Genomic DNA, 19,515 nt, shown 5'->3' with positions numbered 1-19,515 from the left:
TTTGGCGGAGTTCAGTTAGAATAATTATCACTGAAAAGTTTACCGATTTCTGATGAATTACATGCAATCCGAGCTGAATTCTTTTGGACTGTGCTTTCCAGCAATGAAAGAAGGTAAAGCTTTCGTTGAATAACCGGTATAACGCATGGAAGCAATGCCTTCTTGAAATGGACACGTTTGCTCGGTATTAAACGAAGAAATGAGGCTGTCCATTCTATGAATCAACGCACCTGCCCGGTATAAAGCAAAGGGAAAAGATAATGCCTACTTTGAATTTATGCGTCTGCCCCGTATAAGGCGAAAGAAGTTGATACTGCCTTCTTTACAAGAACGCGTCTTCTCGGTATAAAGCGAAGGAAGGGGCAATGCTTTCTTTAAATGGATGCGTCTGCCTGGCATAACGCAAACGTCTATCCGTAACAAAGTAAGGAGAGCAATGAATCCCTTAATTATATTTGGCCCGTCTGCCGGATATAATAACGGATTTGTAGGGGGGAAATGAAATTTAGAAAACTACTTCTACATATTCTGGGAGGCTTTCCTTAGCTGTGCGGGAAGATGCGTAGCTGGCTTCAACTTCTGGCTCGGTCTAGGAAGTTTATCGATACAAACTTATCTCGGCTTTTTTAGGTGTAAAAATTTCAACGTGTTAATCTTGTGTTATACGAATGCAAAAAAATGGTAGCTTGGCTTAGAAACATCGCATGTAATTATTGTGGAAGTGCTGAATGAACACTAAGCTATTATTATTAATATTCCGCGAAATGGTACAATCCGCCAAATGTCGTACAGCAAAAAGGTTTTATACCGCCAAACGTTATTCCGCGAAATGTTCAATTGCGAAAAGGAATTCCGCGAAATAGTTTTCGGCGAAATGTAATATTTACAACCTTTGATGACAGATGCGCAAATATCTTCCGTATAACGAATCCGTGGTCATAATTGCATTGATCAGTGAATAGCAAGCCATGACTTGGCCTCTTTCTTCGTCGGCCAACCAACGGGGACGCACGCTTCACGACAGCACGCAGGCGAACAGACCAAGCAACGGATGGTTCTTTCGGCGGAATCGGGCCCCACAGGGATGTCAGTGTGAGCGAATTAGAGGTGAGCAGCAAGCACCTACTTATGCCTGTGCTTCACTGTGCCATGGAGAACCGTTTCCCAAATAAAGATCATGTGTTGATGCGTTAATTTTTCCCATGACTAGTCCTTTCAATGGACATGTTTGCATTCGACATATGAGATATCATAAATAGAATCTAATGATTTTTCAATGCTTCAATTAATATTTCTCTCTCCCTGTAACATTTGAGTTTTATACTGGTTTAAAAGAATCTTGTAAAATGGTTTTCAAGACCGTTGTAGAACCTAAACGATGAATTCGTTTAGGTTTGGGGGAGCCTTTACGGCTTTACACTTCCAATTTTGCGATGCGTCAAATCCTTAATTCCTTCTGATCCTTTTCAAGCATATGTTTGATAAAAATAGGTGATAAGATAGTGATTGATATTGCGATCTCCTCCCTAATAAACGTAAATCCTGCCCTGCCTTTGGTGGCTCCGTGCACCCAAGTACTATAGATAACGAACCACGGAACTGGCAGTTCCGACGAGAGAGGAAGTGTGCGTATGCGATCTGCGAAGCACTCTGAGGGATGTTTACTTTCCCGCCCCACTAAAACGAAAGTGCTCCACACATATATTCATCATCACACCCGAGCCAGCCAGCCAAAGCAGAGCTTTGATATTGGAAGCCAGCCAGCCAGCTTTGGGGTTTCAGTCCTTTTCACTAAATTAAATGAAAACACCATGGCGCGGGAGCGTCTTTCCGTCTGCGTCTGAATATGTGCACTGTGTATGTATTTAAGTATTTATGTGATATAGGAACAGTAGCGGCGTTGTTGGCGAGGACCGGAGTATTGAGGCAGAGGTTGATGGCTCTTTGAGACAACCGCAACTGCTGGCGCGGTACTGGAAAACAGATGGCGCTCACTGGAAGAAAAGCCAGAGGAACAACAGGACAGATAGGCACGGACTGATAAGCGGCTTATGCGGAGGAATTGCTCACCAAGATTGTAGCTCCGTAGTTTGGAGCTTTAGTTATATCAATCCTAAACCAGCCAACAACGGTGCATGAATAATTTCAGATTTTCTGAATATGAATTGAGAAGCTATATCGAGGTAAACTATTTTTTAAATAAAACCAAGGAGTTCTATTATAACCAAGATTGTACCTGTGAATATTTTGTAAATAAAAATATTGTTTACCTTTTACGCATATGTTTCGGGAATGGATGAATGGATTAACAACCAACCTGAAAATGGAAAATAAAAAAAGAATAAGAGTTAGACAGGGTTCTTAATCAATAGAGTTAGTTCTTTAGGAAGGCTGAAGAATCAATCATTAATGTCACCTTATAATCCTCTGTCAAAAAGTATTAATCTTAATGTTTACTATCAGAGATTCTGAACCAGATGACAGATTTAACGTGATTCATCGGCGAATTCGTACATTTGCTGTGAATATAGTTGCATGAAACCCTCACTCTTTGTTAGCAGATAGGTGGAATACGCATCTCCAAATCATTGCCCCGGGGCCCAACATCCTCTCCAATATGTTGTACAAGATTGACTCCACTGTTTGATCTTATTACTCTTATGAAATTGGTTCAAAAGTGTGCACATTACATATCAAATCCAAATGACCAGGACGGGTTTATGTCCAAACGATCGACGACTACTAACGTAACGTGATTCACATCCTTTGTATTTTGACCAATGCAGAGATGTCATCAAGTGGAAACATGCCTTTCCGCAGCATTAGAAAAAATGTATGATCAGAACATCTGTTACCGAATACGATAACAATAAATATCGACACAGTTGCCTATAATTAACCTAATGTTGTGAGACTCCGCATGAAGTACCCATAAGGCGGAATACACAGGTAAGTTACACTCTATGTGTGTATTCCGTCTTAGCAGTGTATATACTAACGCGACGCGCCAACCACACCCCTGTGAGCGGAGGAGCGAGTATCATAGATGTCATCCGGAGATCCGGGGCGAAAGCCAATGAGATATGGGAAGAGGACGAGAAAATGAGGAGTGGAATGAGAAGGCCGAGAAGGAGGAGTTCTTGGTAAGCCGTTCTGGAGTGCGGACGCAAAGATTTAAAAAAAGTGATCCTGGTCGAGCGAACAAAAAGGGCTTTGCTCGCTACATCGGAATTGCCGCTGGAGCTGAAATTCGGAGCAACCGTAAAACCGCTCTAAGCTCGGACTTCACAGCTACACTATCCACGTGCGGAAACGAAGGCTGACACCAGAAAGAGAGGTATTTCGCATTCAAGACTCCACGGGATTGCGTCCGCGAGTATTTCGCGTGGCAGCCACCTTCAGCAATTTTCCCGGGTGTGGCATCTAGTGAAGCGTATCTGGCCCTGTTACTAGCTTTCGAGAGGCACAATGCCACCAAGTGACCCGATTTTCTACATTTCTGGAGGAACTTCCGGAGAAATTTCAGGAGGAATTCCTGGAGGAATTTCCAGAGGAATTCCTGGAGGAATTTCCGGAAGAATTCCTAGAGGAATTCCTGGAGGAATTTCCAGAGGAATTCCTGGAGGAATTTCCGGAAGAATTCCTAGAGGAATTCCTGGAGGAATTTCCGGAGGAATTCCTGGAGGAATTTCCGGAGGAGTTCCGGAGGAATTCCTGGAGGAACTTCCGGAAGAACTCCTGGAAGAACTTCCGGAGGAATTCCTGGAAGAACTTCCGGAGGTATTCCTCTAAGAACTTCCGGAAGAACTTCCGGAGGAATTCCTGGAGGAATTTCCGGAGGAAATCCTGGAGGAATTTCCGGAGGAAATCCTGGAAGAACTTCCGGAGGAATTCCTGGAGGAACTTCCGGAGGAATTCCTGGAGGAACTTCCGGAGGAATTCCTGGAGGAACTTCCGGAGGAATTCCTGGAGGAACTTCCGGAGGAATTCCTGGAGGAACTTCCGGAGGAATTCCTGGAGGAACTTACGGAGGAATTCCAGGAGGAACTTACGGAGGAATTCCTGGAGGAACTTTCAGAGGAGTTCCTGGAGGAACTTCCGGAGGAATTCCTGGAGGAACTTCCGGAGGAATTCCTGGAGGAACTTCCGGAGGAATTCCAGGAGGAACTTCGGAGGAATTCCTGGAGGAACTTCCGGAGGAATTCCTGGAGGAACTTCGGAGGAATTCCTGGAGGAACTTCCGGAGGAATTCCTGGAGGAACTTCCGGAGGAATTCCTGGAGGAACTTCCGGAGGAATTCCTGGAGGAACTTCGGAGGAATTCCTGGAGGAACTTCCGGAGGAATTCCTGGAGGAACTTCGGAGGAATTCCTGGAGGAACTTCCGGAGGAATTCCTGGAGGAACTTCCGAGGAATTCCTGGAGGAACTTCCGGAGGAATTCCTGGAGGAACTTCCGGAGGAATTCCTGGAGGAACTTCCGGAGGAATTCCAGGAGGAACTTCGGAGGAAGTCCTGGAAGAACTTCCGGATAAATTCCTGGAGGAACTTCCGGAAGAACTTTTAGAGGAACTTCCGGAGGAATTCCTGGAGCAACTTCTGGAGGAACTTCTGGTGGCATTCCTGGAGGAACTTCCGGAGAAATTCCTGGAGGTACTTCTGTCGGAAATCCTGGAGGAACTTCCGTCGGAAATCCTGCAGGAACTTCCCGATGAATTCCTGGAGGAACTTCCGGTGGAATTCCTGGAGGAACTTCCTGGAGGAACTTCCTGAGGCATTCCAGGCGGAACTTCCGGATGAATTCCTGGCGGAACTTTCGGAGGAATTCCTGGAGGAACTTCGGAGGAATTCCTGGAGGAACTTCCGAGGAATTCCTGGAGGAACTTCGGAGGAATTCCTGGAGGAACTTCCGGAGGAATTCCTGGAGAACTTCCGGAGGAATTCCTGGAGGAACTTCGGAGGAATTCCTGGAGGAACTTCCGGAGGAATTCCTGGAGGAACTTCCGGAGGAATTCCTGGAGGAACTTCCGGAGGAATTCCTGGAGGAACTTCCGGAGGAATTCCTGGAGGAACTTCGGAGGAATTCCTGGAGGAACTTCCGGAGGAATTCCTGGAGGAACTTCCGGAGGAATTCCTGGAGGAACTTCGGAGGAATTCCTGGAGGAACTTCCGAGGAATTCCTGGAGGAACTTCCGGAGGAATTCCTGGAGGAACTTTCCGGAGGAATTCCTGGAGGAACTTCCGGAGAAATTCCTGGTGGAAACTCCAGAGGAATTTCGGGTGGAATTTCCGGAGGATTTCTGGAGGTAATTTCGGAGGAATTCCTGGAGGAATTTTCGGAGAAATTTATGGAGGAATTTCCGGAGAAATTCCTGGAGGAACTTCGGAGGAAATTCCTGGAGGAACTTCGGAGGAATTCCTGGAGGAACTTCCTGGAGGAATTCCTGGAGGAACTTCGGAGGAATTCCTGGAGGAACTTCGGAGGAATTCCTGGAAGGAACTTCGGAGGAATTCCTGGAGGAACTTCCGGAGGAATTCCTGGAGGAACTTCCGGAGGAATTCCTGGAGGAACTTCCGGAGGAATTCCTGGAGGAACTTCCGGAGGAATTCCTGGAGGAACTTCCGGAGGAATTCCTGGAGGAACTTCGGAGGAATTCCTGGAGGAACTTCCGGAGGAATTCCTGGAGGAACTTCCGAGGAATTCCTGGAGGAACTTCCGGAGGAATTCCTGGAGGAACTTCCGGAGGAATTCCTGGAGGAACTTCCGGAGGAATTCCTGGAGGAACTTCCGGAGGAATTCCTGGAGGAACTTCCGGAGGAATTCCTGGAGGAACTTCCGGAGGAATTCCTGGAGGAACTTCCGGAGGAATTCCTGGAGGAACTTCGGAGGAATTCCTGGAGGAACTTCCGGAGGAATTCCTGGAGGAACTTCCGGAGGAATTCCTGGAGGAACTTCGGAGGAATTCCTGGAAGGAACTTCGGAGGAATTCCTGGAGGAACTTCCGGAGGAATTCCTGGAGGAACTTCCGGAGGAATTCCTGGAGGAACTTCCGGAGGAATTCCTGGAGGAACTTCCGGAGGAATTCCTGGAGGAACTTCCGGAGGAATTCCTGGAGGAACTTCCGGAGGAATTCCTGGAGGAACTTCGGAGGAATTCCTGGAGGAACTTCCGGAGGAATTCCTGGAGGAACTTCCGGAGGAATTCCTGGAGGAACTTCCGGAGGAATTCCTGGAGGAACTTCCGGAGGAATTCCTGGAGGAACTTCCGGAGGAATTCCTGGAGGAACTTCCGGAGGAATTCCTGGAGGAACTTCGGAGGAATTCCTGGAGGAACTTCGGAGGAATTCCTGGAGGAACTTCCGGAGGAATTCCTGGAGGAACTTCCGGAGGAATTCCTGGAGGAACTTCCGGAGGAATTCCTGGAGGAACTTCGGAGGAATTCCTGGAGGAACTTCGGAGGAATTCCTGGAGGAACTTCCGGAGGAATTCCTGGAGGAACTTCCGGAGGAATTCCTGGAGGAACTTCCGGAGGAATTCCTGGAGGAACTTCCGGAGGAATTCCTGGAGGAACTTCCGGAGGAATTCCTGGAGGAACTTCGGAGGAATTCCTGGAGGAACTTCGGAGGAATTCCTGGAGGAACTTCCGGAGGAATTCCTGGAGGAACTTCCGGAGGAATTCCTGGAGGAACTTCCGGAGGCATTCCTGGAGGAACTTCCGGAGGCATTCCTGGAGGAACTTCCGGGGGAATTCCTGGAGGAACTTCCGGAGGAATTCCTGGAGGAACTTCCGGAGGAATTCCTGGAGGAACTTCCGGAGGAATTCCTGGAGGAACTTCCGGAGGAATTCCTGGAGGAACTTCCGGAGGAATTCCTGGAGGAACTTCCTGGAGGAATTCCCGGAGGAACTTCCTGGAGGAATTCCTGGAGAAACTTCCGGAGGAATTCCTGGAGGAACTTCCGGAGGAATTCCTGGAGGAACTTCCGGAGGAATTCCTGGAGGAACTTCCGGAGGAATTCCTGGAGGAACTTCGGAGGAATTCCTGGAGGAACTTCCGGAGAATTCCTGGAGGAACTTCCGGAGGAATTCCTGGAGGAACTTCGGAGGAATTCCTGGAGGAACTTCCGGAGGAATTCCTGGAGGAACTTCCGGAGGAATTCCTGGAGGAACTTCCGGAGGAATTCCTGGAGGAACTTCCGGAGGAATTCCTGGAGGAACTTCCGGAGGAATTCCTGGAGGAACTTCCGGAGGAATTCCTGGAGGAACTTCCGGAGGAATTCCTGGAGGAACTTCCGGAGGAATTCCTGGAGGAACTTCCGGAGGAATTCCTGGAGGAACTTCCGGAGGAATTCCTGGAGGAACTTCCGGAGGAATTCCTGGAGGAACTTCCGGAGGAATTCCTGGAGGAACTTCCGGAGGAATTCCTGGAGGAACTTCCGGAGGAATTCCTGGAGGAACTTCGGAGGAATTCCTGGAGGAACTTCCGAGGAATTCCTGGAGGAACTTCCGGAGGAATTCCTGGAGGAACTTCGGAGGAATTCCTGGAGGAACTTCCGGAGGAATTCCTGGAGGAACTTCCGGAGGAATTCCTGGAGGAACTTCCGGAGGAATTCCTGGAGGAACTTCCGGAGGAATTCCTGGAGGAACTTCCGGAGGAATTCCTGGAGGAACTTCCGGAGGAATTCCTGGAGGAACTTCCGGAGGAATTCCTGGAGGAACTTCCGGAGGAATTCCTGGAGGAACTTCGGAGGAATTCCTGGAGGAACTTCGGAGGAATTCCTGGAGGAACTTCCGGAGGAATTCCTGGAGGAACTTCCGGAGGAATTCCTGGAGGAACTTCCGGAGGAATTCCTGGAGGAACTTCCGGAGGAATTCCTGGAGGAACTTCCGGAGGAATTCTGGAGGAACTTCCGGAGGAATTCCTGGAGGAACTTCCGGAGGAATTCCTGGAGGAACTTCCGGAGGAATTCCTGGAGGAACTTCCGGAGGAATTCCTGGAGGAACTTCGGAGGAGGAATTCCTGGAGGAACTTCGGAGGAATTCCTGGAGGAACTTCCGGAGGAATTCCTGGAGGAACTTCCGGAGGAATTCCTGGAGGAACTTCCGGAGGAATTCCTGGAGGAACTTCCGGAGGAATTCCTGGAGGAACTTCCGGAGGAATTCCTGGAGGAACTTCCGGAGGAATTCCTGGAGGAACTTCCGGAGGAATTCCTGGAGGAACTTCCGGAGGAATTCCTGGAGGAACTTCCGGAGGAATTCCTGGAGGAACTTCCGGAGGAATTCCTGGAGGAACTTCCGGAGGAATTCCTGGAGGAACTTCGGAGGAATTCCTGGAGGAACTTCCGGAGGAATTCCTGGAGGAACTTCGGAGGAATTCCTGGAGGAACTTCGGAGGAATTCCTGGAGGAACTTCGGAGGAATTCCTGGAGGAACTTCCGGAGGAATTCCTGGAGGAACTTCGGAGGAATTCCTGGAGGAACTTCCGGAGGAATTCCTGGAGGAACTTCCGGAGGAATTCCTGGAGGAACTTCGGAGGAATTCCTGGAGGAACTTCCGGAGGAATTCCTGGAGGAACTTCCGGAGGAATTCCTGGAGGGACTCCCGGAGGAATTCCTGGAGGAACTTCCGGAGGATTTCCTGGAGGAACTTCGGAGGAATTCCTGGAAAAACTTTCAGAGGAACTTTCGGAGGAAGTCCTAGTAGAACTTCCGGAGGAATTCCTGGAGGAACTTCCGGAGGAAATCCTGGAGGAACTTCCGGAGGAATTCCTGGAGGAACTTCCGGAGGAATTCCTAGAGGAAATTACGGAAGAATTGCAGGAGGAACTCCCGGAGGAATTCCTGGAGGAACTTCGGAGGAATTCCTGGAGGAACTTCGGAGGAATTCCTGGAGGAACTTTCGGAGGAATTCCTGGAGGAACTTCCGAGGAATTCCTGGAGGAGCTTCCTCGGAGGAATTCCTGGAGGAACTTCCTGGAGGAACTTTCGGAGCAATCCTGGAGGAACTTCCGGAGGAATTCCTGGAGGAACTTCCGGAGGAATTCCTGGAGGAACTTCCGGAGGAATTCCTGGAAGGAACTTCGGAGGAATTCCTGGAGGAACTTCCTGGAGGAATTCCTGGAGGAACTTCCGGAGGAATTCCTGGAGGAACTTCGGAGGAATTCCTGGAGGAACTTCGGAGGAATTCCTGGAGGAACTTCGGAGGAATTCCTGGAGGAACTTCCGGAGGAATTCCTGGAGGAACTTCGGAGGAATTCCTGGAGGAACTTCCGGAGGAATTCCTGGAGGAACTTCCGGAGGAATTCCTGGAGGAACTTCCGGAGGAATTCCTGGAGGAACTTCCGGAGGAATTCCTGGAGGAACTTCGGAGGAATTCCTGGAGGAACTTCCGGAGGAATTCCTGGAGGAACTTCCGGAGGAATTCCTGGAGGAACTTCCGGAGGAATTCCTGGAGGAACTTCGGAGGAATTCCTGGAGGAACTTCGGAGGAATTCCTGGAGGAACTTCGGAGGAATTCCTGGAGGAACTTCCGGAGGAATTCCTGGAGGAACTTCCGGAGGAATTCCTGGAGGAACTTCCGGAGGAATTCCTGGAGGAACTTCCGGAGGAATTCCTGGAGGAACTTCCGGAGGAATTCCTGGAGGAACTTCGGAGGAATTCCTGGAGGAACTTCCGGAGGAATTCCTGGAGGAACTTCGGAGGAATTCCTGGAGGAACTTCCGGAGGAATTCCTGGAGGAACTTCCGGAGGAATTCCTGGAGGAACTTCCGGAGGAATTCCTGGAAGAACTTCCGGAGGAATTCCTGGAGGAACTTCGGAGGAATTCCTGGAGGAACTTCGGAGGAATTCCTGGAGGAACTTCCGGAGGAATTCCTGGAGGAACTTCCGGAGGAATTCTGGAGGAACTTCCGGAGGAATTCCTGGAGGAACTTCCGGAGGAATTCCTGGAGGAACTTCCGGAGGAATTCCTGGAGGAACTTCCGGAGGAATTCCTGGAGGAACTTCCGGAGGAATTCCTGGAGGAACTTCCGGAGGGATTCCTGGAGGAACTTCCGGAGGAATTCCTGGAGGAACTTCCGGAGGAATTCCTGGAGGAACTTCCGGAGGAATTCCTGGAGGAACTTCGGAGGAATTCCTGGAGGAACTTCCGGAGGAATTCCTGGAGGAACTTCCGGAGGAATTCCTGGAGGAACTTCCGGAGGAATTCCTGGAGGAACTTCCGGAGGAATTCCTGGAGGAACTTCGGAGGAATTCCTGGAGGAACTTCCGGAGGAATTCCTGGAGGAACTTCCGGAGGAATTCCTGGAGGAACTTCCGGAGGAATTCCTGGAGGAACTTCCGGAGGAATTCCTGGAGGAACTTCGGAGGAATTCCTGGAGGAACTTCCGGAGGAATTCCTGGAGGAACTTCCGGAGGAATTCCTGGAGGAACTTCCGGAGGAATTCCTGGAGGAACTTCCGGAGGAATTCCTGGAGGAACTTCCGAGGAAATCCTGGATTAACTTCCGAAGGAATTCCTCGAGGAACTTCGGAGGAATTCCTGGAGGAACTTCCGGAGGAATTCCTGGAGGAACTTCCGGAGGAATTCCTGGAGGAACTTCCGGAGGAATTCCTGGAGGAACTTCGGAGAAATTCCTGGAGGACCTTCTGGTGGATTTCCTGGAGGAATTTCCAGAGGAATTCCTGGAGGAACTTCCGGAGGAATTCCTGGAGGAACTTCCGGAGGAATTCCTGGAGGAACTTCCGGAGGAATTCCTGGAGGAACTTCCGGAGGAATTCCTGGAGGAACTTCCGGAGGAATTCCTGGAGGAACTTCCGGAGGAATTCCTGGAGGAACTTTCGGAGGAATTCCTGGAGGAACTTCCGGAGGAATTGCTGGAGAAGCTTGCCGAGGAATTCCTGGAGGAACTTCTGGAGGAATTCCTGGAGTAACTTCCGAAGGAATTCCTGGAGGAACTTCTGGAGGAATTCCTGGAGGAACTTCCGAAGGAATTCCTGGAGGAACTTCTGGAGGAATTCCTGGGGGATCTTCTGGAGGAATTCCTGGAGGAACTTCCGGAGGAATTCCTGGAGGAACTTCCGGAGGAATTCCTGGAGGAACTTCCGGAGGAATTCCTGGAGGAACTTCCGGAGGAATTCCTGGAGGAACTTCCGGAGGAATTCCTGGAGGAACTTCCGGAGGAATTCCTGGAGGAACTTCCAGAGGAATTCCTGGAGGAACTTCCGGAGGAACTTCCGGAGGAATTCCTGGAGGAACTTCCGGAGGAATTCCTGGAGGAACTTTCGGAGGAATTCCTGGAGGAGCTTCCGGAGGAATTCCTGGAGGAACTTTCGGAGAAATTCCTGGAGGAACTTCCGGAGGAATTCCTGGAGGAACTTCCGGAGGAATTCCTGGAGGAACTTCCGGAGGAATTCCTGGAGGAACTTCCGGAGGAATTCCTGGAGGAACTTCCGGAGGAATTCCTGGAGGAACTTCCGGAGGAATTCCTGGAGGAACTTCCGGAGGAATTCCTGGAGGAACTTCCGGAGGAATTCCTGGAGGAACTTCCGGAGGAATTCCTGGAGGAACTTCCGGAGGAATTCCTGGAGGAACTTCCGGAGGAATTCCTGGAGGAACTTCCGGAGGAATTCCTGGAGGAACTTCCGAGGAATTCCTGGAGGAACTTCCGGAGGAATTCCTGGAGGAACTTCCGGAGGAATTCCTGGAGGAACTTCCGGAGGAATTCCTGGAGGAACTTCCGGAGGAATTCCTGGAGGAACTTCCGGAGGAATTCCTGGAGGAACTTCCGGAGGAATTCCTGGAAGAACTTCCGGAGGAATTCCTGGAGGAACTTCCGGAGGAATTCCTGGAAGAACTTCCGGAGGAATTCCTGGAGGAACTTCCGGAGGAATTCCTGGAGGAACTTCCGGAGGAATTCCTGGAGGAACTTCCGGAGGAATTCCTGGAAGGAGCTTCCGGAGGAATTCCTGGAGGAACTTCCGGAGGAATTCCTGGAGGAACTTCCGGAGGAATTCCTGGAGGAACTTCCGGAGGAATTCCTGGAGGAACTTCCGGAGGAATTCCTGGAGGAACTTCCGGAGGAATTCCTGGAGGAACTTCCGGAGGAATTCCTGGAGGAACTATCGAAGGAATTCCAGGTGGAACTACCGGAGGAATTCCTGGAGGAACTTCCGGAGGAATTCCTGGAGGAACTTCCGGAGGAATTCCTGGAGGAACTTCCGGAGGAATTCCTGGAGGAACTTCCGGAGGAATTCCTGGAGGAACTTCCGGAGGAATTCCTGGAGGAACTTCCGGAGAGATTCCTGGAGGAACTTCCGGAGGAATTCCTGGAGGAACTTCCCGAGGAATTCCTGGAGCAGTTCCGAAGGAATTCCTGGAGGAACTTCCGGAGGATTCGCTGAAAAAACTTCCGGAGCAATTCCTGGAGGAACTCCGGAGGAATTCCTGGAGGAACTTCCGGAGGAATTCCTGGAGGAACTTCCGGAGGAATTCCTGGAGGAACTTCCGGAGGAATTCCTGGAGGAACTTCCGGAGGAATTCCTGGAGGAACTTCCGGAGGAATTCCTGGAGGAACTTCCGGAGGAATTCCTGGAGGAACTTCGGAGGAATTCCTGGAGGAACTTCGGAGGAATTCCTGGAGGAACTTCCGGAGGAATTCCTGGAGGAACTTCCGGAGGAATTCCTGGAGGAACTTCGGAGGAATTCCTGGAGGAACTTCGGAGGAATTCCTGGAGGAACTTTCGGAGGAATTCCTGGAAGAACTTCCGGAGGAATTCCTGGAGGAACTTCCGGAGGAATTCCTGGAAGAACTTCCGGAGGAATTCCTGGAGGAACTTCCGGAGGAATTCCTGGAGGAACTTCCGGAGGAATTCCTGGAGGAACTTCCGGAGGAATTCCTGGAGGAACTTCCGGAGGAATTCCTGGAGGAACTTCCGGAGGAATTCCTGGAGGAACTTCCGGAGGAATTCCTGGAGGAACTTCGGAGGAATTCCTGGAGGAAGTTCCGGAGGAATTCCTGGAGGAACTTCCGGAGGAATTCCTGGAGGAACTTCGGAGGAATTCCTGAAGGAACTTCTGGAGGAATTCCTGGAGGAGCTTCCGGAGGAATTCCTGGAGGAACTTCGGAGGAATTCCTGAAGGAACTCGCGGAGAAATTCCCGAAGGAACTTCCGGAGGAATTTCTGGAGGAACTTCCGGCGGAATTCCTGGAGGAACTTCGGAGGAATTCCTGGAGGAACTTCCGGAGGAATTCCTGGAGGAACTTCCGGAGGAATTCCTGGAGGAACTTCCGGAGGAATTCCTGGAGGAACTTCCGGAGGAATTCCTGGAGGAACTTCCGGAGGAATTCCTGGAGGAACTTCCGGAGGAATTCCTGGAGGAACTTCGGAGGAATTCCTGGAGGAACTTCCGGAGGAATTCCTGGAGGAACTTCCGGAGGAATTCCTGGAGGAACTTCGGAGGAATTCCTGGAGGAACTTCCGGAGGAATTCCTGGAGGAACTTCCGGAGGAATTCCTGGAGGAACTTCCGGAGGAATTCCTGGAGGAACTTCCGAGGACTTCCTGGAGGAGCTTCCGGAGGAATTCCTGGAGGAACTTCCGGAGGATTCCTGGAGGAACTTCCGGAGGAATTCCTGGAGGAACTTCCGGAGGAATTCCTGGAGGAACTTCCGGAGGAATTCCTGGAGGAACTTCCGGAGGAATTCCTGGAGGAACTTCCGGAGGAATTCCTGGAGGAACTTCCGGAGGAATTCCTGGAGGAACTTCCGGAGGAATTCCTGGAGGAACTTCCGGAGGAGTTTTTGGAGAAAATTCTGAAGCAATCCCTGGAGCAGCTTCCATAACACGTCCTGGTGGAATTTACGGAGGAATTTGTAAAAGTATTCTGGAGAAATACTATTTCATAAAATATGCTCACGCCACCGCCGCCAATTACCAGCTAGACATGTAGATTCTTTTCGCGAAAATATTTCGAAAACATGTGATGTGCATATGATCAGCCAAAACAATTAACAAAATTAATATACGCAAGAAGAAGGGTTGGAATCAAAGGATAAATAATTCTACGATTATTTCGATGTAATTTTGAATTAGATTCTGCAACTGCTTAGCATTAACCAACAATTATTTTGAACGAGAAACCTTTTATTGATCGATAAACCAGGATCAATCCGAAAACCATGGGATGCTCAGAATTGCTTAGATTTATCATTTCATAAGCACAGAGAAGCTTGAAAAAGGACAAAATATGCTCAACAAAAGCCCCAAACTAGCGAACATTAAATTGAATCCATTTCGAATTCTCTCAACGCATAGAAACGATCACATTGCCTGTATCCCTGAAAATAAAGGAAAGAAAGCATCTCCCGCATCCATTGAATCCTTATGTACCTCACCTATCCATTGAACATGGATCCAAGAACATCATCAAGCAGCAGCCCTCTCGAAGCACCAGCCTATATCGACCGACCGAAAGATTCAGATTTATGGACGCAAGGATGTGCTACACAACTTCCTGGGAGAAATCAGAACAAAAAAAAAACGATTCTACCACAGCAAACGGACATGCAGGGTCTAACGATTTTTTTTTCACGTTTCGAACATTTCAATTAATATTAGAATTAAAATTGTTTCACTACAACATTTCAAATTAAAGTTGGAAGTCTATTTTCTGTGATTCAAGAACAGAAACGGTCGACCAGTGACACGGTCTGCCAAGGTGCTATACGGAAGGGACGGGATTGGTAAAATTATGCCTCAGTGAAAGGAAATTGTCTGCGCTGCTGGTCCCAATTTTCTCGACACCTCATCGTCAGCACAACTACTACTTGCCGTCACCATCATCCATCGGCACCGTAGCAAAGATAGAAAGCTAGTCTTCTCTAACTGCTGCCTCAGAAGCTTCGGCTTGCTTTCCGTCCGAGAATGTGCTGCTGGTGAATTATTGTTTCCTTTTTCCTATTGAAAATTAAAGTCACATCTGATAATGCAGGGGTGCTATCCATCTTGGTCCATACAAAAAAACGGTATGGGTATTTGTCGTACTAAAGTGGAAGCTCGTTCGATTCCGGCTCTTTTTATTCCTATTCGATGGAAATGTGTACTTTGGAAAGGAAACTGTTGTGACAGAATTGAACCCATTTCTTCTCAGGTGAACGGAGTGGAAGGACTCGATAAGTATGGCTCTTGGATGTAATATTTGATGATGAAAATAGAAGTAGCTGTTATCTGATGAATATTTTCAATTATGATATCAATGGGATTGGCATACTTTCAGACAATATAGTTTATTTCAGTTCAAATACTGAAAAATGTATAATAATCCGCATTGATGGTGGCTATTCTTGGGCAATCACCAACATTCGAGCATTTAGTTTTTAGTTCGAGTCTTCGAAAGTGGATCACGTTTGAATCCAATTTCAAAGCTACACCACGCTTCCAGGGCTACGAATTTCCCAAAAGCAATTAGCAGAAAAATTGCAATGCCTAGCTTCAGTAACAAAGCTGCTTAACATATTTTGTTAATAACAGTCCTGCATAAATACTAATTATCATCAAAAGTATCCTTCCTAATTAACAAGTTATCTCATTTTCAATGGAGTCTGCGAACAATTTCTATAGAACAGTCAAGTCCAAGGTCTTCATTGTGCTCCGTTTTATCAATTCATCGTCTTCTCCGTTGTCAATCGAGGCGAGCATAATCCAAGGAGACAATAACGAATCATAAGGCGAAAAGCAAACACGAACTGTCTTCAACCTTCAAAGTAACGGCGGGATCAAAAATGTATGCGTTCCTAAATAAAGCAACAGATGCGTTTAAAGTTGATATCTAAATGATATCCCTTAACAAATAGGGGATCCTACATGCTAAAAAATTCCATCATGAGAAATTTGCTTTTCTCGTTTCAAAAATGTGTACGTTCCCGAAATATCGTTTGATGAAAATTTCCACTTTTAATGCGGCATCAATTTCTCTGTCCACTCAGATGCCCTTCTCGTCATCATCATTGTCATCGCCACATCCACGCGGGGTGCCAATAAAATAACCCCAGCCAAGGTCGTCCATCCTTTCCCTCCTAAAAAAAGCTCATCGCCATCGGTCTTGGCCTGCCGAACGAAGCACAAACAGGACCGCGTAAAGTGATTGTTTGCTGTTTCAATTTTCTGCATCGTCAGCTACGCTTTTATTTATGATACTTGGCACACTGGGAAAGAGAGAGATTCCCACCAGCAGTAGCGGCGCGGCACCACTCGCTCCAAGTGTTATTGGAAAACCCGGCACGCCAAATCGAACGGGACCAATCCGACGATTTCGAACGATCATCACGATGAAGGATGTGAAAGGAGAAAAATGGTCCTCAGGAATCCGCAAATATCGACTTGGAATGAATGGAACTTTTGTGCCACTTCGATTTTCATGGTTTTTCCAAGCAGAAGTCAATGGAACCTCCGAGCACACCCGGGGTGTAGCGTGGAAAGCAATTTTCACGCCTGTCATCGAAGCCGAATGACAGCCAGTGCTGGTAGCGAGGTACCTCCGTCGGAAGGACGTTGGAGCGAACAAGTTGAAAGGTTACCCCTCCCTTGGGGGTTATTTTAAAAAGATGCCGGCGCTTATAGGTAGATAGTGGAAAAGTTTTAATGTGCCGGCCAAGAGGTGTTGTGATTTGGAAAAGTTTGTGTGATGGCCAGAGTTAATAAGATTGCATTGCTATCAATGTTTAGTTTGTCAATTTTGTTAGAAAAAATTCAAACAGTGATAGAAAAATTATGAGTTTTTCAAGCTCAAGATCAATTACGATAGATTCCTCGTGTTTTTATAGCACAAATGTCAATAATTGGCGATCAGCACATCTGGCAATTAGTTTTTGTGCATAATACAGCTGAATAAATATGCCTTTAGTGCTCTTAGGAGAGCCACACACAACATTAACTCTCCCTTCTGTAAAAGCGGTAATGGTCGGAGTAAAGTTGAATCGTCTGTAGGCAAATTGTACAAGTGTTGAACAGTTGGACATCGCAGTGCAAATGCACAACATTTTGCCAGCAAAATGTTGGCATTAGAATTATAATTAAGCTCACTGGCGTTCGTGGGCGAGGGGAAGGGAAAAAAGGCCTTTTCGCCAGGAGTGAAATATAGTGACTGATTGATTTTTATACACCGACAAGCCGCCATTACCGAGCGTGGAAAGTTTAACTTACTTAAACCTCACATTACCCTTCATAAAAAAGGCAAAAAAATCCTCTTGCATAGGACGCAATGATTTTTTCCTAAGTTATTTGCGCGAGACGAAAATGAACATTGATAATGTTGCATTTGAAAATTGAACTACAAAATAATCTTATCTCAACATCGGGGTTTCAATCGAAGAACGACGATATGGAAGTCAATAGATTGTTAAATAAGCTATCATATCATCTACAGACGCGCTTTGTGACTTTCCAAACCAACCAATTTATAATAATAATATTTTAACACATTAGCACATTACCCACGTGAATTCAACTCACCTTTGGAAATCAGCGTCAGGATCCAAAAAACAACCTGTCAGGATCGCCAAAATGTGTGGCCCCAAATGGCCGGAGCGAAAAGCGATGGCAGCAACTCTCCGTCGGTGCGTGTGCACGCGACGGATATCTGACAAGAAGAGAGGCCGAGTCATGGCTTGCTGCTCACCGATTGACAAGCTGAGGTGTTAATGTATTATCACACCGTGATGGTAACTTACTTAAACCTCACAGTACCTAATTCCATATCGAGCTCCATTAACGATTAACTTTCAACAAATAGAAAATAAAACTCATCTAGAACGCCTTGACTAGTGAAATACACAAATGTACAAATAAATAAGCGACATTAAATATACTCAGAAATAAAAAAAATCATCGCCGTCTCGGTTCTTTGAGCGGAGAATGGGCAAGGGCTCTCAAACCCCCAACTCAAGCAAGTTTACGTGCTATCTATACTTCATCAGCCCCTGAAAATTAAATTTGTTGCAGCCCAGCCGCTTGAGCCAATCCTCCATACCTATGAGTGAATGTCGTACACCAAGAAATCGTATAACAGCTACTCAACGAAACAACCGCGCCATACGTTACAAGACAACTTTATATACTTATGAATAGTTATTAAAAGTGTTTTAGTTATTAATTTCCTACCTCCTTCAAAGAGAATTATGGCTCACTGGAGGCGTTTGTTTAGTTTCTATAGGTTCTAATCTTACAATAATGTATTTTTTTGAATTGAAAACAGCAAATAAAAATATTTTACAAGCGACCTATGAAAAAGAGTATGACGCGCACTGTTGCGCACCATCTTTGGAAGTGTCGCGCACATTCTTTGGTAGTGATCAGATGGAAGAGGGAACATTGAGTAGGCAAATAAACTACGAGTTGCATCTGCTATTGGTCCATCGTTTTCACTACGGGAATCGAACTCCGTTGGGCTGGGTATGTGGCCAGAATGCCCGGCAAAATTGCTTTCGATAGCGATCCAACAAGCATAATAAGCCGAGGTGCGCAGCGTATGGCGTGGTCGACTACGTACAGCCATAGACCGAGCTCAGGGCAGGATTTAGGCTTGTGGGGCCCGGAGCCAAACATTTTTTGGGGGCTCCTGAATGTACCCAAATTTGTAAGCAATTGGTTTTAGTAGGGGAGGAGGTTCGGTTGTGGGCACCCCTGTGTATCTTTTGACAGATAAGAGATGCTGTCATTCTGACAACCGTCATTTATTTGCTATAATAGCATAATGTTTTGTGCTCAATATCAATCCGGATGGGCATCTCTACTTTGAACATGACATAAATAAATTTTTGAACAATGAAAACAACACGAAAGTTTTTTTGGCCTTTTTCAAAGTGTCATAAATTAAAGGATTTAATTCAAAAAGTGAGTTCTAATGCGTATTTACACAGTAAATTTAATCTATTTTGAGGCCCAATGTCGATTGCCATCAAAATTTTAGCGCGAATTTTTTTTCTTCTCGTTCCAGAAAAGCTGCGAAATTCGAAATTATTCATAAATCATTCAATATCGTTTAACTTGTCCCTTAACTTAGTTTTAATAACGTTTTAAGGCAGTTTTTATAATTAGTTTGACATAATTGTTCGAAATAATGAGTTTATTTTATATTTTTGTTCTTTGGGCATGTCTAGTCATTATACACACACTGTTTGGAACAAAGCGTTGACTGATTTGCTTGCAACAAGTTGCATTCGACGGGGAATGCTTTCCCATTGTTTCCTATTGAAAATTGGTCAGATCGGACTATGGGATCAAAATTGATGGCCAAAATATTATTTTTGAAATGAATGAGAAAGGCACTATTGCCACTAGGGTGATTAATCAGGATTTTTTGACTGAGATGCATACCAATAAAACTAGCAATGATGGTTCTCCGCTAGCAATGATGGTTCTCCGTAGTTGCATGTCCGAAAGATTGTGAAACTATTGAGAACTTGAGCTACAGGTCCTAAGCCCTGGTAAAGGAGGAAGGTTGCGATGGCTGTTATTCATGGCCA

At 47.3% G+C, this 19,515-nt stretch overlaps 1 protein-coding gene across 1 annotated transcript in view; it reads right to left on the bottom strand.

Annotated features, from left to right (window-relative positions):
* Positions 1-2,242: 2,242 nt before the first annotated feature.
* LOC134209902 (alpha-2 adrenergic receptor-like) overlaps positions 2,243-19,515 on the bottom strand; it is a 729,274-nt gene continuing 712,001 nt past the window's right edge. Inside the window, exon 3 of the mRNA XM_062685927.1 lies at positions 2,243-2,317. Coding sequence (XP_062541911.1) covers positions 2,306-2,317 — 12 coding nt within the window. The 3' untranslated portion in view covers positions 2,243-2,305. The remainder of the gene's footprint in view (positions 2,318-19,515) is intronic.

The sequence above is a fragment of the Armigeres subalbatus genome, chromosome 1, assembly GCF_024139115.2.
Source record: "Armigeres subalbatus isolate Guangzhou_Male chromosome 1, GZ_Asu_2, whole genome shotgun sequence".
Lineage (NCBI taxonomy): Eukaryota > Metazoa > Arthropoda > Insecta > Diptera > Culicidae > Armigeres > Armigeres subalbatus.
Note: the sequence above shows the minus strand (reverse complement) of the source record. Positions and strands in the feature narration are given on the sequence as shown.